Source organism: Ranitomeya variabilis, chromosome 2 (genome assembly GCF_051348905.1).
Source record: "Ranitomeya variabilis isolate aRanVar5 chromosome 2, aRanVar5.hap1, whole genome shotgun sequence".
NCBI lineage: Eukaryota > Metazoa > Chordata > Amphibia > Anura > Dendrobatidae > Ranitomeya > Ranitomeya variabilis.
The window spans coordinates 313,262,971-313,284,154 of NC_135233.1; the positions used below are offsets into that span (position 1 = coordinate 313,262,971).

Genomic DNA, 21,184 nt, shown 5'->3' on the forward strand with positions numbered 1-21,184 from the left:
ATTAGCGCTTTAAACAGCACACAAAAAATGGAAATTGCACATGTAATTTCGACTGTCAAGGGCATTTTTGTCCGTTGATATATATTTATAGAGTGCAGGGTTATTGCATCTAGTTGGCAGGACGCGAGAAAAAATGACTCTGTTCACACAGTTAATTGAAACTTTAATTTAAAGAACTTCTCCCACACCCGGTGATATAATAACCATTTCAAAGCTACTAGAAAAGTATGAATGCACCAATCATGCTCATTGGTTGGAGGAATATAAATTAAAAAAAATGTCAAAAGAATATTACATTTTACAGGTAGAAATTCAAAAAGATACATTGCTCTCTACTTCATATGATAAGAGCCTGTACTGTTCATGGAGGGTCCATGGGGCACTTTGTGGGTTTATTGGAAATCAGTCTTGTTGCTGCCAACTATAAAGCCCATTGGGCTGGTTAACAAGAAATGTCATGTAGTGGTTTCCCTGAAAAGGGCGTAAATCAACTGAAAAAGATAATAATGGGGCAAAGTAATGCAAAATAAAGTACCACACATTATCTAATTCTAACTCCATAAAACCATATTGTTGCCACATAAGAAGACCAATGCATTATAAATGACAGTGGATAGAGGAGCCCTGTCCCAGATTTTGAAATGGAGACTAAGATTTGAGTTACACCTGGAGCACTGGTGGACAGAAACAGAAAAGGGCCCCTGTACGAAAACAATATATGGGCACTTTGTAGCCCAACAGCTCATCATAATGCACAATTCTACCTGCTTTAGAGGCTGATATGGGACTCCTTACCTTTGTGGCCCCTGTGCGGCTGCACAGGTTGCACTAATGATATGTCCGCCCCTGGCCTGGAGCCATATACTGTATATAGTGCTAAGTAGGCATTTCAGATTTCATCTTCTGATATCAGAAAAGACCTTCCTGATCTCACAGGACCGGATTCTATCTGGTCTGTATAACAAAATATTTGGTTCATACATGGAGCCATAATACGACTATGATCATGAGCCCTTAGAGTGACGTTTCATGTGTAAACTTATTTGCTACCTGGTATCGGCATTATCTACATACTGTAATCTATCAAACTCATTATTTCCATCATTTTAACTCTTACATTTCCATTCAAAGACTTAAATATTGCTATAATCGGACACCCCTTCTGTCCTGTAATTGCTGAGAAATTAGATATGCCTGCTACAAAAGTAAGAAGCAGTGTTAGGCTACGTTCCCACGATGAGCTTTGATGAGTTTTTGATGTTGCAGATTTTCTGAACCCATTAAGTAAAATAGGTTACTTCCATTTTTTTGAAAATGCGCAGAGTAAAAAAAATACCAAAAAAACATCATGGAAACGTAGCCAGATATTTTATATAACCAGAAGCAAACTAGAAATAGACTTCTAATTACAAGAATCATTTAAAGGAAGTCTGTCAGTACAAAATGGCTGCTCAAACCACGCATAGGCGCTCGGGGCACTCTTTTATGCACTTTTCCACCTACTTCTCTTCCATCTACCTCTGCCCCCTTCTTCATTGATTGACAGCTTTGGTTTACAAGAGACAAGGAAAGGAAGAGATAGATGGAAAACAAGTAGGTGGGAAGTTGTACTGAACTATTTGGCCACGCCAAGGGAGCACAGAGTCCCTGTGCTTGGTTGGAATTGTTATTTTGTGTCGACAGACTCCCTTTAAATAAAAAGAAAAGATTTGTCTAATATCTGTGCTGTTCTTTTATTAGTTTTTTTAAAAGATTATGTATAAAAATCCAATAATTTAGGTCCTGGCCTTTATGAAAAAGATATTTTAGGGCACATTTACATGCTGATAAAAGTTGTGACAGCCAGAATTTTTAAATATTACCCAATATCTATTCAAAGGGTTTGGAGGTCTCTATCAGAAAAAATGGATGTGCAAATTTATATGAAAATATCTTTTAAAGAACCTGTCACCACTCCTGACATGTTTGGTTTATCAAATAATTGTATGTCCTATGGAATAACAATTATTTTCTTAAAACTCTGTCCTGTGCAGTTCCTCTGTTATTCTTCCTAGAATTGTATGAATAACTTGGCAAATATCGACTGAATTATTACTGATCATGCATACTCAAGAAAAAGCAATGAGATGATGTCATGTACCCCCCCAGAGAGATATTTAAGGATATGATCTATTTACTAACTTTTATATGTTTGAAAAAAAAAAGCTTTGTATAGCCGAAACGTGTCACAAAGTTGACAATATATAATACAATTTGATTGAAAACAAGTGGACTGCCAATCGTTTTTTACACTTTCAGACTCCTTACACTCATCACTGTCCCCAATCTCTTCTTTTTCCTGTCCTGATCTGGCTGTACATCACTACAATGACACTCTTAGAAGCACCCTAGACCAAGTAGCTCCCCTCACCCTCAGAACCTCCAAACACAGAGTGAAACAGCCCTGGCTCACATCGCAAACCCGATTTCTCCAGCGATGCTCTAGGAGTGCTGAACGCCTATGGAGGAAAACTCGCACCCCAGAAGACTTCGTACACTTCAAATTTATGTTAAGGACCTATAACTCTGCCCTTCACCTTGCCAAACAGTCCTACTACACCACCCTGATCTCCTCACTATCCAACAACTCCAAGAAACTTTTTAACACCTTTCACTCCCTCCTCAGGCCAAAAGCACAAGACCCTATCACAGACATTTGTGCTGATGACCTGGCCTCCCACTTTATAGAGAAAATAGACAATATCCGTCAGGAAATCCGCTCTCAGACACCAAGTGCAATGACTCCCATTCCTCCCTGCATCTCCCCTGGCTCACTCTCCACATTCGATCCCATCACAGAAGAAGAAGTCTCCAAGCTCCTCTCCTCTTCACGTCCGACTACATGCACCACCGACCCCATTCCCTCACACCTCCTCCAGTCTCTCTCTCCAGTCGTCACAACTCACCTAACTACAATTTTTAATCTCTCCCTCTCCTCTGGCATTTTCCCATCCTCCTTCAAACACTCTATCATTACTTCATTACTAAAAAAACCCACCCTTGACCCATCATGCACAAACAACTACAGACCGGTCTCCAATCTCCCCTTCATCTCAAAACTCCTGGAGCGCCTAGTCTACTCCCGCCTTACCCGTTACCTCTCCACTCATTCCCTCCTAGACCCTTCACAGTCCGGGTTCCGCCCCCTACATTCGACAGAAACTGCACTCATCAAGGTGACCAATGACCTTCTGACAGCAAAATGTAACGGTGACCACTCTCTGCTCATTCTCCTCGATCTTTATGCAGCTTTCGACACGGTTGACCACCCTCTCCTACTCTCTAGGCTCCAGTCACTAGGCATTAAGGACACTGCTCTCTCCTGGTTCTCTTCCTATCTTTCTGAACGCTCCTTCAGTGTTCTGTTCTCCGGCTCCACTTCATCTCCTCTTCCTCTCACTGTCGGGCTACCTCAGGGCTCAGTCCTTGGCCCCCTTCTCTTCTCCCTCTACATGGCCCCAATTGGACAGACCATGAGCAGATTTGGCTTTCAGTACCATCTTTATGCTGATGACACAAAACTATACACGTCATCCCCTGACCTTACCCCCGCTGTACTACAGAACGCTACTGACTGTCTGTCCGCAGTCTCTGACATCATGTTCGCTCTCTATCTGAAACTCAACCTCTCCAAAACTGAACTTCTTCTGCTCCCGCCTTCTACTAACCTCCCTAAATCTGACATTTCCCTCTCCGTGGGTGGCACCATAATAACAGTTCGGCAGCAGGCACGCTGTCTGGGTGTTATGTTTGACTCTGATCTCTCCTTCACCTCCCACATACAATCTCTTGCCCTCTCGTGCCGCTTACACCTAAAGAACATCTCTAGAATCCGCCCTTTTCTCACCATGGAAACAACAAAAACTCTCACTGTCACCCTAATCCACTCCCGTCTGGACTACTGTAATGCTCTATTAATTGGCCTCCCCCTCATGCGACTTCCCCCTCTCCAGTCTATCCTTAATGCGGCAGCCAGGGTTGTCCATCTGGCTAATCGTTACTCGGATGTGTCCGCTCTTCGCCAGTCATTACACTGGCTGCCCATTCATTACAGGATACAATTCAAAGTACTTGTTCTCACCCACAAAGCTCTCCACAGTGCGGCACCCCCTTACATCTCCTCCCTCATTTCTGTCTATTGGCCTATCCGACCACTGCGCTCTGCAAACGACTTTCGACTAACCTCTGCACTAATCCGTACCTCCCACTCCCGACTCCAAGACTTCCCCTGTGCTGCGCCAATCCTCTAGAATGCTCTACCCCAAGATATTAGAACCATCTACAACTTGCATAGTTTTAGGCGCTCGCTCAAAACTAATTTGTTCAGAGCGGCCTATCACGTTCCCTAATCAAATTCATTTTATGTTTGTGTGTGTGTAGCCCATTCACTATCTCCATCTACCCCCCACTCCCTGAAGATGGCTGGACCATCATTGTAAATACATCATTGTAAATACACACCTGTACTTTGTATCTCCCCACCTCATTGTAGATTGTAAGCTCTCACGAGCAGGGTCGTCTTATTTTGTCTTATTTTGCTTTATTACTGTATTGTTAACATTGTTACCCATGACTGTTGTGTTTGAAACTGTTAAACTGTAAAGCGCTACGGAATATGTTGGTGCTATATAAATAAAGATTATTATTATTATTATTATTATTACTAGGGATTTATTTGGGAACACTATTCCCTGGACACGTGCATCACTAATCTCCAGAGGGCAGACTGAATTTTTTTCATCTAAAATTGCAAATAGGCATTGTCATCACTTATTGGGCAGTATCACTGTATGCAGGGACACAACCGCAACTACAAACATAAATGCAGAGTTTAGAAAGACAGATGAATGGGACAATGCAGAGTTGTGTAAAAACTGGTTCAGATTTTTTGGGGGAATACAATTTACTAAAGAAGATATCAAAAGAACAGACATTTTTTAATTCAATCTTAGGAGTTAAAGAAGCACTCCTATCAACGGTTATATCCTCTTAATATACTACAATCATCATATCATATAGCACTGTGTACTTACAATTGCTCATTTTACTCCTCTACCAAGTTAATTCTTCTCTGTTCTATTAGGTCTATGCTATGACATCAACAGACTAGTTGAATCCTTCTAAGCGCTATGTAAAATCAGGAAGTTTATTTTCCCTGCACAAGTCATCATTAGAACTACAATTCTACATCACTGCAAAGTCCCTGGCAGGGGGGAGGAGATTAGCAGCTGTGTCAGGAGTTGAAGTAGAGATGGAGCTCGGGTGAATGACAGTGATGTAGAATTGTCATTCTAATGATGACTCATGATGGGAAAACACACTACCTGTCTCTACATAGAGCTTAAAAGGATTCAGCTAGACAGTTTTCAATCACGTGATATCACAGACCTAATGGAAAATAGAAGAATTTACTGGGAAGAAAGGCAAAATGAGCAATTGCAAGTACACAGTGATATATAACATGATAACTGCAATATGCCAAGAGGATAAGAACTTTGATGGAATGCTTCTTTAAGGTCTGCTGATTATTTTTGAACATTTCTAAAGACTTAATTAACCAGTTGCATATTGGAATTTCCTAGTCTTCCTCTGTGTTATTATGGCGATCAGTAAAAAGGTGTCAATTGATCTTTACATTTTGCTCATTACTGCAGTCAATTCACTCAAAGTGCCAATGAAATCAATCCAAAATCAATCTACAATTTATCAAAGCTCCATTCTAGTAAATACATTTGTTCTTTAGTCTTAAGAATTCTTTAATAAATAGATAGATTTCAACTCTGCATTGTAGCCTGAATGTCACAATGATTTATGTCTTTACTTATAGGAGGTCTAAGGACAGCAGAATACAGACAAAAACAGGAATGCCTTGACATCAATTACAAGTGTGTGTCTTTGGCCACTTGAAATGAGCATGAAAGACATGAAGAAAGTGCTTTCCACAGAAACTTGTTCCCGACATACAAGTTTTATTATATTTAGAAAATCCCATTGCTCAGACAAGCACATTCCCGGCTGACACCAAAGTCTGTGACAAGAAACCTTGAAGTAACAAGTAGGAATACAGAGTCAGAAACAATTATTCAGGTTATAGCCACATTTTTCTTGATTTATTGAATTCTGAGACATATTACAAGTGCTGCTCCTGTTATGGTGACATGTTTTATGTACTATTAAAAATCACTATAAACACTGTAAATTATCACTGTACTGGTTTGTTCCACAATTAAAGTAGTTTAAAGAACCCTTCAAAAAGTCATGATTTATGGCAAACTTTAAAACTTACCCGTAAGATTTCTTCAACACAACTGGGATCGTTCGGAAGACCAACCTGTGTAAAGAAAGAATTGTGTTATTGATGGGAAGAAAAATAGAAACAGTACAATAAAACAATAGAGGCAGAACTAAAGAATGGACATAAAATAAGTAAAATTAGTAATAAAAATAATAAAATAATAATACGAAATAGTATCTAAACTTCTTAAGTACAAATATCAAACAAAAAATCAAGTTTTTTCAGATTAAACAAATGTAACATTTTAATAATTTATTTGTTTTTGGTCCATAAAAGATCAGACTTACCAGCAATAAAAAGTGATACATTTACTTTATTGATTTTAAAATAAAAATTATCAAAGTTGGTATACAGATGTACTGGCTAAGGGTTCATACAGACGGCCGTATTATCGGTCCGAATGCCACCAGACAAAACATGCACTTGGACCAAAGTTATTCTATGGGGCCTTACACATGTCCAATTTTTTACTTGGACATAGGCTGTCTGCGTTTGATCCAATAGTCACATCGCACTCGGCCATGCAAATCAATGAGTGCGTGATAATCATCAGACTGCATTTGTGTGACACCTGAGTGCAGTCCATTTTCCATGCATTGACACAATGGAGAAGATAAACGGTCCTCCGTCTTCTCCTCACAAGGTCCTCTTATTCTCTCATCCGAGAGAAATAGATCACAGTATAGTCAAACTCTGATCAGAATTTCATCAGAGTGTCATTTGCATAATCGTCCTGATTCTCTTGGATGAGAGAATCTATTGCCGACTGACCCTAGCCTAAATGTATGCAATGCAAGGGATATGAAGGGAAGAAGGACTCATACAATGCAAATTATATTTGTTCTATAAGGTACAGTTCCAAATTGCAGTATAAATATCTTCTTTATAAAACAGAACTTTAATATACAAAGAGTATAACAATATATAAAGGAGATCCTGTAAAGATATTGTACGGTTGTATGGCCAGTGAAATCCCACACTGTTGAGACTAATAGACTTCCTTCTGCCACCTATGGACACGTACATATCTCACTGTAAAACAAGAAATAAAAAGGATACAATCATATGAAAAAGTTTGGGCACCCCTATTAATCTTAAGCTTAATGTTTTATAAAAATGTTTTTTTTTTGCAACAGCTATTTCAGTTTCATATATCTAATAACTGTTGGACACAGTAATGTTTCTGCCTTGAAATGAGGTTTATTGTACTAACAGAAAATGTACAATCTGCATACAAACAAAATTTGACAGGTGCATAAGTATGGGCACCCTTATCATTTTCTTGTTTTAAATACTCCTACCTACTTTTTACTGACTTACTAAAGCACTTTTTTTGGTTTTGTAACCTCATTGAGCTTTGAACTTCATGCAAACTTCTCATGCAATCATGAGAAAAGCTACTTAAAGTGGCCACTGGCAAGTTGTTCTCCTGTTTGAATCTCCTCTGAAGAGTGGCATCATGGGCTCCTCAAAACAACTGTCAAATGATCTGAAAACAAAGATTATTCAACATAGCTGTTCAGGGGAAGGATACAAAAAGCTGTCTCAGAGATTTAACCTGTCAATTTCCACTGTGAGGAACATAGTAAGGAAATGAAAGAACACAGGTACAGTTCTTGTTAAGGCCAGAAGTGGCAGGCCAAGAAAAACATCAGAAAGGCAGAGAAGAAGAATGGTGAGATCAGTCAAGGACAATCCTCAGGCCACCTCCAGAGATCTGCAGCATCAACTTGCTGCAGATGGTGTCACTGTGCATCGGTCAACTATACAACGCACTTTGCACAAGGAGAAGATGTATGGGAGAGTGATGCAAAAGAAGCCGTTTCTGCAAGCACGCCACAAACAGAGTCGGCTGAGGTATGCAAAAGCACATTTGGAGAAGCCAATTTCTTTTTGGAAGAAGGTCCTGTGGACTCATGAAACCAAGATTGAGTTGTTTGGTAATACAAAAAGGCATAATTCATGGTGGCAAAAAAACACAGTGCGTTGTATAGTTGACCGATGCACAGTGACACCATCTGCAGCAAGTTGATGCTGCAGATCTCTGGAGATGGTCTGAGGATTGTCCTTGACTGATCTCACCATTCTTCTTCTCTGCCTTTCTGGCCTTAACAAGAACTGTACCTGTGTTCTTCCATTTCCTTACTATGTTCCTCACAGTGGAAATTGACAGGTTAAATCTCTGAGACAGCTTTTTGTATCCTTCCCCTGAACAACTATGTTGAATAATCTTTGTTTTCAGATCATTTGACAGTTGTTTTGAGGAGCCCATGATGCCACTCTTCGGAGGAGATTCAAACAGGAGAACAACTTGCAAATGGCCACTTTAAGTAGCTTTTCTCATGATTGCATACACCTGGCTATGAAGTTCAAAACTCAATGAGGTTACAAAACCAAAAAAAGTGCTTTAGTAAGTCAGTAAAAAGTAGGTAGGAGTATTTAAAACAAGAAAATGATAAGGGTGCCCATACTTATGCACCTGTCAAATTTTGTTTGAATGCAGATTGCACATTTTCTGTTAGTACAATAAACCTAATTTCAAGGCAGAAACATTACTGTGTCCAACAGTTATTAGATATATGAAACTGAAATAGCTGTTGCAAAATAAACCATTTTTATAAAACATTAAGCTTAAGATTAATAGGGGTGCCCAAACTTTTTCATATGACTGTATGTCCTCATAGTGGCTTTGCTGTAGAAAAAAAAGGTCAGCAAATCCACAAGAGAATCTATAGTAGCAATCATGCAAATTTTGCTGCCGATTTCAAAATGCAAAACCACCTCACCTCATCTCTTGCAGTATGTCATGAATGTCACCTAGAAAACTGTAAGAATTTCGTAAAATTTTGCATGCTGTTTTTATGTTGTTTTATAGTGAAAATGTTCTATAATTAACCTTAGATACTTAGGCCCTGATTCATCAAGACCGACAATTTCCTGGCTAGCCTTGACGAGGGAGCGTTTGCGGAGTCAGATGCTCCCGATTCATGAAGAGGTGCACCACTTTTAGTCATTTTGCTGTTTGTGGAGTCATGAATGATTTTTTCCCCTAACATTAAGCTATTAGTGTCTACCCTGTGAGGTTTTTGCATTCCTCTGGATCAACATGTTTGGCTATACGTTGAACGTGATGGACTTAAGTCCACCTTCAATCTTGAAAAAACCTATGAAACCATAATGATTCTGGAGTGTCTGATGACAGGCATGCATCTGCCTGGGGTACGATTTCTGGGATAATAGATGCCAAAGCTTGTCATGAATTAACTCATCAAGCCTCAGCACCACCCATTTTGGTGTAGCTGGGATTAACTATGGTAAAAACGCCAAAAGTCACAAAACGTTTGCACAAGTTCAAGAATTGTGCCAAAAACGATGCAACTTTTCACTTTATGCCAGAATTTGGGTAAAATTGCTTTATTTGGAATCTTCATGTTAAAAAGCGAGTTAGACTTGATTAGTAATAGGAAACAAGGGGATTGGCTAGGGCCATATGATGTGATACCTGAGCTTATGAGCAACATGTGTTGTGACACCAACACACAAATTGGATTAGGGGGGTAGCAAAAGAGAGTACATAGACACTACAGCATAGGATTGCAAATAATTCTTTCTCTGAAGTAAAACATTTTTTAAAAACAGGCAGGAAAATGATTTACCTCACATAAAGAATAATTTGCGATAACAAGCTGTGATGTCTGTGTATCGAAGTAATTAGAAAAACACGGCACTTCTGGAATTCTGGTTGTGCACAATTAGGATAACCAAATCCATCAGCTATGATGTAGAAATACTTGGCACTGGTATAGGTGTGTTCAAGAACTTATTTATTGAGGGAAGAAATTCCAGAAAAAAAGAAACTTCGGTCAAAACCTGACCTTCATCAGTCATCTGGATAGAGGAGATCTGTGTGGCAGCGCGCTGTGTGAGAGTCTGCAGTGTCCACTGCTAAGACAGGAAGCGCTGTCACTAAAATTATAACATCACCATTTATGTTGAGTCCCTTTATACCAATATTTGTCATCACCATGATATAGCAGCTGTCATTCATTTTTTTAATTCACAAAGCAGTGCAAATCAAATGCATGATTCAGTTCGTCATACGCACAATTGTTTAATCTTTGATTGTTGTTTTTTATTGACAGATCTCTGGTACAGCAATGGGTGCATGTTGTGCCCCCTCCTTTGCCAACCTCTTTTTGGAGTGGGCACACATGAATCCTTCTGATTCATTTCAGCAGTTTGTTTTACATTGGTTTTGATGCACTGATTTATTTTTTTTTATTTGGACTGGATTCAAGGAGGAATGTGAAGATTTCATTGCGGAGCTTAAAAAGAACGCTCTCGAAATACATGTTACTTACCATATTTCTCCTTCTACAGTAGAATTTTTGGACCTCAGGCTTATTCGGAATGGGAAAACACTTGGTACAGAGATTTTCAGAAAAACCACAGCTTCAATAACCTGCTGCATTACAAACGTCTTAAACTAAATTCTGTAGTACCTTCAAGCATCAGCGAAGATTGGCTTTTTACAGGTTTCCTCATGACTTGATCCATGTACCTGACTTAACCCCTTCATGACCCAGCCTATTTTGGCCTTAATGACCTTGCCATTTTTTGCAATTCTGACCAGTGTCCCTTTATGAGGTAATAACTCAGGAACGCTTCAACGGATCCTTGCGGTTCTGAGATTGTTTTTTCGTGACATATTGGGCTTCATGTTAGTGGTAAATTTAGGTCGATAATTTCTGAGTTTATTCGTGAAAAAAACGGAAATTTGGCGAAAATTTTGAAAATTTCGCAATTTTCACATTTTGAATTTTTATTCTGTTAAACCAGAGAGTTATGTGACACAAAATAGTTAATAAATAACATTTCCCACATGTCTACTTTACATCACCACAATTTTGGAAAGAAATTTTTTTTTTGCTAGGAAGTTATAAGGGTTAAAATTTGACCAGTGATTTCTCATTTTTACAACAAAATTTACAAAACCATTTTTTTTAGGGACCACCTCACATTTGAAGTCAGTTTGAGGGTTCTATATGGCTGAAAATACCCAAAAGTGACACCATTCTAAAAACTGCACCCCTCAAGGTGCTCAAAACCACATTCAAGAAGTTTATTAACCCTTCAGGTGTTTCACAACAGCAGAAGCAACATGGAAGGAAAAAGTGAACATTTAACTTTTTAGTCACAAAAATGATCTTTTAGCAACAATTTTTTTATTTTCCCAAGGGTAAAAGGAGAAACTGGACCACAAAAGTTGTTGTCCAATTTGTCCTGAGTACGTTGATACCTCATATGTGGGGGTAAACCACTGTTTGTGGGCACGTCAGGGCTCGGAAGCGAAGGAGCGCCATTTGACTTTTTCAATGAAAAATTGGCTCCAATCTTTAGCGGACACCATGTCGCGTTTGGAGAGCCCCCGTGTGCCTAAACATTGGAGCTCCCCCACAAGTGACCCCATTTTGGAAACTAGACTCCCCAAGGAACTTATCTAGATGCATAGTGAGCACTTTAATCCCCCAGGTGCTTCACAAATTGATCCGTAAAAATGAAAAAGTACTTTTTTTTCACAAAAAAAATTTGTTGCCTCAATTTTTTCATTTTCACATGGGCAACAGGATAAAATGGATCCTAAAATTTGTTGGGCAATTTCTCCTGAGTACGCCGATACCTCATATGTGGGGGTAAACCACTGTTTGGGTGCACGGCAAGGCTCGGAAGGGAAGGCGCGCCATTTGACTTTTTGAATGAAAAATTATCTCCATCGTTAGCGGACACCATGTCGCGTTTGGAGAGACCCTGTGTGCCTAAACATTGAAGCTCCCCCACATGTGACCCCATTTTGGAAACTAGACCCCCCAAGGAACTTATCTAGATGCATAGTGAGCACTTTAAACTCTCAGGTGCTTCACAAATTGATCCGTAAAAAATGAAAAAGTACTTTTTTTTCACAAAAAAATTTTTTTAGCCTCAATTTTTTCATTTTCACATGGGCAACAGGATAAAGTGGATCCTAAAATTTGTTGGGCAATTTCTCTTGAGTACGCCGATACCTCATATGTGGGGGTAAACCACTGTTTGGGTGCACGGCAAGGCTTGGAAGGGAAGGCGCGCCATTTGACTTTTTCAATGGAAAATTAGCTCCAATCGTTAGTGGACACCATGTTGCGTTCGGAGAGCCCCTGTGTGCCTAAACATTAGAGCTCCCCTACAAGTGACCCCATTTTGGAAACTAGACCCCCCAAGGAACTAATCTAGATGTATAGTGAGCACTTAAAACCCCCAGGTGCTTCACAGAAGTTTATAACGCAGAGCCATGAAAATAAAAAAATATTTTTCTTTCCTCAAAAATGATTTTTAGCCCGGAGTTTTTTATTTTCCCAAGGATAATAGGAGAAATTGGACCCCAAATGTTGTTGTCCAGTTTGTCCTGAGTACGATGATACCCCATATGTGGGGGTAAACCACTGTTTGGGCGCACGGCAGGGCTCGGAAGGGAAGGCACGCCATTTGGCTTTTTGAATGGAAAATTAGCTCCAATCATTAGCGGACACCATGTCGCGTTTGGAGAGCCCCTGTGTGCCTAAACATTGGAGCTCCCCCACAAGTGACCCCATTTTGGAAACTAGACCTCCCAAGGAACTAATCTAGATGTGTGGTGAGCACTTTGAACCCTCAAGTGCTTCACAGAAGTTTATAACGCAGAGCCATGAAAATATAAAATTATTTTTCTTTCCTCAAAAATGATTTTTTAACCCACAATTTTTTATTTTCCCAAGGGTAACAGGAGAAATTGGACCCCAAAAGTTGTTGTGCAGTTTCTCCTGAGTACGCTGATACCCCATATGTGGGGGTAAACCACTGTTTTGGCACACGTCGGGGAGCGGAAGGGAAGTAGTGACGTTTTGAAATGCAGACTTTAATGGAATGCTCTGCGGGCGTCACGTTGCGTTTGCAGAGCCCCTGATGTGCCTAAACAGTAGGAACTCCCCACAATTGACCCCACTTTGGAAACTAGACCCCCAAGGGAACTTTTCTAGATGTGTGGTGAGCACTTTGAACCCCCAAGTGCTTCACAGAAGTTTATAACGCAGAGACGTGAAAATAAAAAATGTGTTTTCTTTCCTCAAAAATATTTTTTTAGCCCAGAATTTTTTAATTTTCCCAAGGGTAACAGGAAAAATTTGACCCCAAAAGTTGTTGTCCAGTTTCTCCTGAGTACGCTGATACCCCATATGTGGGGGTAAACCACTGTTTGGGCACATGGCGGGGCTCGGAAGGGAAGTAGTGACGATTTGGAATGCAGACTTTGATGGAATGGTCTGCGGGAATCATGTTATGTTTGCAGAGCCCCTGATGTGCCTAAACAGTAGAAACCCCCCACAAGTGACCCCATTTTGGAAACTAGACCCCCCAAGGAACTTATCTAGATGTGTGGTGAGCACGTTCAACCCCCAAGTGCTTCACAGAAGTTTACAACGCAGAGCCGTGAAAATAAAAAATCATTTTTCTTTCCTCAAAAAAGATGTTTTAGCAAGCAATTGTTTATTTTCACAAGGGTAACAGGAGAAATTGGACCCCAATATTTGTTGCCCAGTTTGTTGTGAGTACGCTGGTACCCCATATGTGGGGGTAAACCACTGTTTGGGCGCACGTCAGGGCTCGGAAGGGAAGTAGTGACGATTTGGAATGCAGACTTTGATGGAATGGTCTGCGGGCGTCACGTTGCATTTGCAGAGCCCCTGATGTGCCTAAACAGTAGAAACACCCCACAAGTGACCCCATTTTGGAAACTAGACCCCAAAAGGATCTTATCTAGATGTGTGGTGAACACTTTCAACCCCCAAGTGTTTCACATAAGTTTTATAACGTAGAGCCGTGAAAATAAAAAATAATTGTTCTTTCCTCAAAATTATGTTTTAGCAAGTATTTTTTTATTTTTGCAAGGGTAACAGGAGAAATTGGACCCCAATAGTTGTTGCCCAGTTTGTCCTGAGTACGCTGGTATCCCATATGTGGGGGTAAACCACTGTTTGGGCGCACGTCGGGGCTTGGAAGGGAGGGCGCACCATTTGACTTTTTGAACGCAAGATTGGCTGGAATCATTGGTGGCGCCATGTTGTGTTTGGAGACCCCTGATGTGCCTAAACAGTGGAAACCCCTCAATTCTAACTTCAACACTAACCCCAACACACCCCTAACCCTAATCCCAACTGTAGCCATAACCCTAATCATAACCCTAACCCCAACACACCCCTAACCACAACCCTAACCCCAACACACCCGTAACCCTAAATCCAACCCTAATCCTAACCCTAATCCCAACCCTACCCACAACTGTAACCCCAACACAACCCTAACCCTATCCTTAACCCTAACCACAAGCCTAATCTTAACCCTATTTCCAACCCTAGCCCTAATTCCAACCCTAAGAGTACCGTCTCACATAACGATTTACCAACGATCACGACCAGCAATACGACCTGGCCGTGATCGTTGGAAAGTCATTGTGTGGTCGCTGGGGAGCTGTCACACAGACCGCTCTCCATCGACCAACGATGCCAAGGTCCCGGGTAACCAGGGTAAACATCGGGTTACTAAGCGCAGGGCCGCGCTTAGTAACCCGATGTTTACCGTGGTTACCAGCGTAAAAGTAAAAAAAAAAACGTACATACTCACATTTTGGTGTCCTTCAGGTCCCTTGCCGTCTGCTTCGCGCTCTGACTGAGTGCCGCTGTACAGTGAGAGCAGAGAGCAGCGGTGACGTCACTGCTGTGCTGTGCTCTCACTTTCCGGCCGGCAGACAGTCAGAGCGGGAAGCAGACGGCAAGGGACCTGAAGGACACCGAAATGTGAGTATGTACGTTTTTTTGTTTTTTTTTACTTTTACGCTGGCAACCACGGTAAACATCGAGTTACTAAGCGCGGCCCTGCGCTTAGTAACCCGATGTTTACCCTGGTTACAAGTGAACGCATCGCTGGATAGCTGTCACACACAACGATCCAGTGATGACAGCGGGAGATCCAGCGACGAAAGAAAGTTCCAAACGATCTGCTACGACGTACGATTCTCAGCAGGGTCCCTGATCGCTGCTGCGTGTCAGACACAGCGATATCGTATGGATATCCCTGGAACGTCACAGATCGTACCGTCGTAGCGATCAAAGTGCCACTGTGAGACGGTACCCTAACTCTAATTCCAACCCTAACCCTAAGGCTATGTGCCCACTTTGCGGATTCGTGTGAGATTTTTCCGCACCATTTTTGAAAAATCCGCAGGTAAAAGGCACTGCGTTTTACCTACGGATTTACAGCGGATTTCCAGTGTTTTTTTGTGCGGATTTCACCTGCGGATTCCTATTGAGGAACAGGTGTAAAACGCTGCGGAATCCGCACAAAATTGACATGCTGCGGAAAATACACAGCGTTTCCGCACGGTATTTTCCGCACCATGGGCACAGCAGATTTGGTTTTCCATAGGTGTACATGGTACTGTAAACCTGATGGAAAACTGCTACGAATTCGCAGCGGCCAATCCGCTGCGGATCCGCGGCCAATCCGCTGCGGATCCGCTGCGGATCCGCGGCCAATCCGCTGCGGATCCGCGGCCGATCCGCTGCGGATCCGCGGCAATCCGCTGCGGATTCGCAGCCAAATCCGCACTGTGTGCACATGCCCTAACCCTACCCCTAATTCTAACCCTAATTCTAACCCTAGTTCTAACCCTAACCCTAGCAGAAAAAAAAAAAATATATATTTATTTTTATTATTGTCCCTATGGGGGTGATAAAGGGGGGTCATTTACTTTTTTTTCATTTTGATCACTGTGATAGGCTATATCGCAGTGATCAAAATACTTCTGAAATGAATCTGCCAGCCGGCAGACTCTGCGGGCACAGTGCGCATGCGCCCGCCATATTGGAAGATGGCGGCGCCCATGGAGAAGCCGGACGGACATCGGGAGGCCCGGTAAGTATGAAGGGGGGGTGATCGGATCACGGGGGGGGGACCGGAGCACAGGGGGGGACCGGAGCACAGGGAGGGGGCATCAGAGCACGGGGGGAGCGGACAGGAGGACGGAGGAGCGGACAGAACGAATTAGGGGGGCAGACCGCGCACCGGAGCACTGGGGGGGCGATCGGTGGGGTAAGGTGGGGGCAGATTAGGTTTTCCAGCCATGGCCGATGATATTGCAGCATCGGCCATGGCTGGATTGTAATATTTCACCGTTTTTTGGGGTGAAATATTACAAATCGCTCTGATTGGCAGTTTCACTTTCAACAGCCAATCAGAGCGATCGTAGCCACGGGGGGGTGAAGCCACCCCCCCTGGGCTGAAGCACCACTCCCCCTGTCTCTGCAGATCGGGTGAAATCGGAGTTAACCCCTTCACCCGATCTGCAGGGACGCGATCATTCTGTGACACAGCATATGCGTCACAGGTCGGGAAGGCACCGACTTTCATGACGCATACGCTGTGTCACAGGTCGGGAAGGGGTTAAAGACTGCACAGGTCCTTGACCTATTGGAAGTAGTGATCCCACAAGTGAATATCAACCCTTTAATGAGCTTTGCAATATGACTTAGGATAAAAGCCAAATCAGAATCTCAATTTGCAGATACGGTGTTTTGGGGTATTGCCCCTCGTAGTGCAAAGTATGACAACTGATTTGGCTGAGAGAGAGGCTGAGACTGGAATCTAAGGGGTACGTTTTCTCTTTATGGAGAGTGACATGCCAGTATGAGGAGATTTAAACGCCTTGCATGCTCTTCTGTGAAATTAGTTATGCAGACTGTCTATTCAGAGAGGACGAGGACTTAAAATCTCACGCCACCTATTGAAAGTAGCAATCCTACAAGTCAATAAGTGAATAGCTTTGGAAATCCTGCAGCATAACTTGCTGTTGTGTTTCACCCTTTTAGTATACAAAATTAGGGGGTAAGCATTAAAAGAGTTCTATCTCCAGTTTTATTACCCCTTACTATCATGGTTTATTTGGGCACATTGCCTGCTGAACTATTCTTTTTTCAGCAGAATTGAAATTTATATATCTTTTAAAAGAAAAAGAGAGGGAATAGGAGAGGATAAAATATTGATAACATAACTTTGTATGTTTGTTTTTCCCCACTTGACATTACCGGGGCAGTGGATGTGCACTTGCTTCCACCTGGCTCTTGCATCCAGTTGCTGGTGACTGCCCACCCACTGCACTCGCCTTCATTTTTCATTCCACACACAGTGTGGGTAGTGTGCCATTGGTGCGTACTCACCTACAACCATATGTCTTTAGATCATTTAGTTTTATTTTTCTTTGTTACCATTTTTTTACCTTATTTTTTCTTTTTCTTTAGTTACTCTCCTGTGTATTGTGACTCCACTTCTTATCTTGTTTTTGAATGCATTTTTTTTTAAGCTGGAACACAATATTACATCTGACTATCTCATGATGAAATGTATTTGTTGGATTGGGATGGCTGACCATCATCATATCTGCCTCTTTATCTTGTATTTACACACACTTATTAGGGTAGAACATATACATATTAACATCTTTCGAATTAGCTTTCTAATTCCGGCAGGTAGTACACATCTCCGTCCCTATCTTTTATTCCTGGAACGCATTGACTTTGATTCCTCTAACATTTGCTTTCAGTTTATAATTCTTACACATATACAAGAGAAAAACAGCCACACTCAAGTCTTTGCATTTATGTAGAAAGTTTAGTGGCTTTATTCACGTGTACAGACACCACCAAAAATTTTTCCAAAGAAAAAAAGGGTGATTGCGGACAACAGGGTTAAGGTTTCGACCAGGCACGGTCTTTCTCAAAGCCTCAGTTTTGTCAAGAGAGTGAATAGGGACAATAGAAATACAGGAGGAGAGTCCCAGAAGGCAGCTCCAGGCCAAGTTCAGGGGTAGAATGTCCGTCTAATTGGTGCACCACCTTGACAAAACAGCATCAAGTCTGTTATGTTACTGAGGTTTTCTCCTATGATCTGTTTGCTTCAGGTCTTTCCACAACATTTTGATAGGATTAAAGAAGGAACTTTGACTTGGCCATTTCAAAACTTTAACTTTAGTCTTCTGTAACAATAGTTGTGGGCTTTGTGTTGTTGTCTTGCTGCCTGACCAATATTCCCATGATGTTCGGCTCATAATCAGATGTTCTGACATTTTCCTTTAGAATTTGCTGGTATGATTCATAATTCATTGTTTCATCAATAACTGCAAGCCGTCCTGGCCTAGATGTAGAATTACATGCCCAAATCATGATACTACCGGAAACATGTTTCACCATTGGAATGATGTGCTTATGCAGAATTCTTCTTTTTCCAAATAACTCTCCTCATTTAAACCAAAAATCTCTATTTTCTTCTCTCGTTTCAGCAAAACATTGTTCCAATAGCTTTCTGGCTTAAGCAAGCAATCTTTAGTAAAATATAGAATGGAAGCAATGTTCTTTGCTGAGATCAGAGACTTTCTCATTGCAATCTTGCAATGAACACCATTGTTGCTCAATGTCCGCCTGATGGTGGATTCATGAACATTTACATTAGCTAAGGTACGAAAAAGCCTTTAGTTTTTTAGACTTTACCTTAGATTCCTTTGTGACCTCACAAACTATTATATGTCTTGCACTTGGAGTAATCTTTTGCTGTTCAATCACTCCCTAAAGAGTGACTGTGGTTGATGGAGATCAAACTCTATAAGTATGATATTGTAACATTTCCAGCATGATGCTTTAGATAGTGAAACAGCATAAAATAAGCAAGTTTACAATTGGCTTGCTTTTTCTATTTGATGTCATTATCTTGCAATTAGAGCTTTTATCTTGCATAGTGAAAAGCTTGCTTCACAGAGAATTAATCATGAACAAGTATGCACAGCAGTTACATTTCAAGAGACGAGTTGGCTCTTAACATCCCAGTCAGCTCTCTCCCTCCCATTGATTTCTAAACAGCTGTCAGCTGCTCACCTCCATGTCACCCCTCTCAGCTTCTGACCAAGTTGTTCCTGTCAGTCCTATAGAATCACTTATTCCCCAACCCCTTGACCCACCCCTTCATCACAAGTTTCCAGGGAGCATTTCTAATCACAGCACTCATTTTCCTGTTCAATATGCCTGTTAAAAGGCACTGTTATATCAATGTGCAAATATAGTGATAACAGTATACATCAGAACAAACACTGACAAACTCCTAATGTGTTGTAGCAGTGCAGAGCTTCTGATCAGAACTGTCACTCAAGGAAGTGGGTTTGATCCCCATAGCAGCATAACTCTGAGCATCTCAAGAGACTATTTGAAAATACAGTGGGGGAAATAAGTATTTGATCCCTTGCTGATTTTGTAAGTCTAGAATTTTAAGGGTAGGTTAATTTTAACATTGAGATAGAATATCAAAAGTAAAATCCAGAAAATCACATTGTATACATTATATAAATGTATTTTCATTTTGCAGTGAGAAATAAGTATTTGATCCCTCTGGCAAACAAGACTTAATACTTGGTAGCAAAACCCTTTTTGGCAAGCACAGCAGTCAGACATTTTTTGTAGTTGATGAAGACTTGGAGGCTGTCGCTTGGCAACTCAGAGCTTCAACTCCCTCCATAAGTTTTATATGGGATTAAGGTCTGGAGACTGGCTAGGCAACTCCATGACCTTAATGTGCTTCTTTCTGAGCCACTCATTTGTTGCCTTGGCTGTATGTTTTGGGTCCTTGTCTTGCTGGAAGACCCAACCACAACCCATTTTTAATGTCCTGGTGGAAGGAAGGAGGTCATCACTCAGCATTTTGTGGTACATGGCTCCATCTATTCTCCCATTGATGAGGTGAAGCAGTCCTGTGCCTTTAGCAAAGAAACACCCCCAAAACATAACATTTCATCTCTCAGCCCTACCTGTCAGTTCCTGACTGATCTGTTTTCAGCAGTTCTGTGTAATCAAAATTCACAAAGCCCCACCATCAGCAGTTTCCAAATCAGATTTCCTAAACAGGTAGCTCACCTTACAGAGCTCTGTGCTTGTTTATAGCCACTATTAGCTGTATGTAAATATAATGATAAAGTGCATACTTCAGAACAATGACAGACTAATAATGTGTTACAGTAGCTGGAAAAGCTAATGACTAGAACTGTTCTTCAAGGAAGAGTGACCCCACCCCACCAGCAACCATGAAGATAGGAGACTGCAGAACTGTGTGCTGCTCAAGTCACAACTTAAAGATACCCATTTAAATGGCTTGCCAAACTCCCATACAGTTTATAAATAAATTCTAATTTGCCAGAGCACAGTTGTTTCAAGTCTGGTTATTTTATTTCATTAAATCAAAGGATATCTTAGCTGTACATTCTTTATAGTCTTAAAGTATCTCATTTCTGAAAAGAAATGATTGTTGAAAGTAGCTCATTTTCTTTGGCTTTCAAAGCTTTATTAATTAATTGTGCATCTCCACTAGAGCTAAATCCAACAGCTAATGAGAAATAAAATGAAACTAGTTAAAATACTAAAATTGAAACTCATAAGTAATGTGTGAGGTCTAAATTAATGAGCAGTAATACCAAAGCAGAAATCGTCCATAAATTCAAGGATTTTTTTCTCACTGTGTTATTATATTCAATATGAGTCATTGCTTCTTTTTTAAATTATCATAATGAATTATAGCACAAAAAAAAGCTGTACAAATAAAACCACCTACTAAATAGCATAACATGAGCACAAAAGGATATCTTTACGAGTTTACGCAAGTAATTATAGTGAGGAGCTGTTCTCTTAGACTGCAGCGAAGCATTTTAAAAATTCTGTCATTTTACCATATAACATTCCCTACAAATCCTCTGAA

At 41.0% G+C, this 21,184-nt stretch overlaps 1 protein-coding gene and 1 long non-coding RNA gene across 6 annotated transcripts in view; one reads left to right on the forward strand and one right to left on the reverse strand.

Moving 5' to 3' along the window:
• The window catches only part of LOC143805694 (uncharacterized), a 38,767-nt gene extending 29,468 nt beyond the window's left edge, over positions 1–9,299 (forward strand). The window contains exons 3-4 of the long non-coding RNA XR_013221305.1: positions 5,867–6,126; positions 9,236–9,299. This is a non-coding gene — a long non-coding RNA (uncharacterized LOC143805694). The remainder of the gene's footprint in view (positions 1–5,866; positions 6,127–9,235) is intronic.
• The window catches only part of AFF2 (ALF transcription elongation factor 2), a 706,159-nt gene that overhangs the window by 287,149 nt on the left and 397,826 nt on the right, over positions 1–21,184 (reverse strand). For all 5 annotated transcript variants that reach the window (XM_077285241.1, XM_077285245.1, XM_077285243.1 and 2 more), the window contains exon 4: positions 6,326–6,370. In XM_077285241.1, the coding sequence (XP_077141356.1) occupies positions 6,326–6,370 (45 nt within the window). The remainder of the gene's footprint in view (positions 1–6,325; positions 6,371–21,184) is intronic.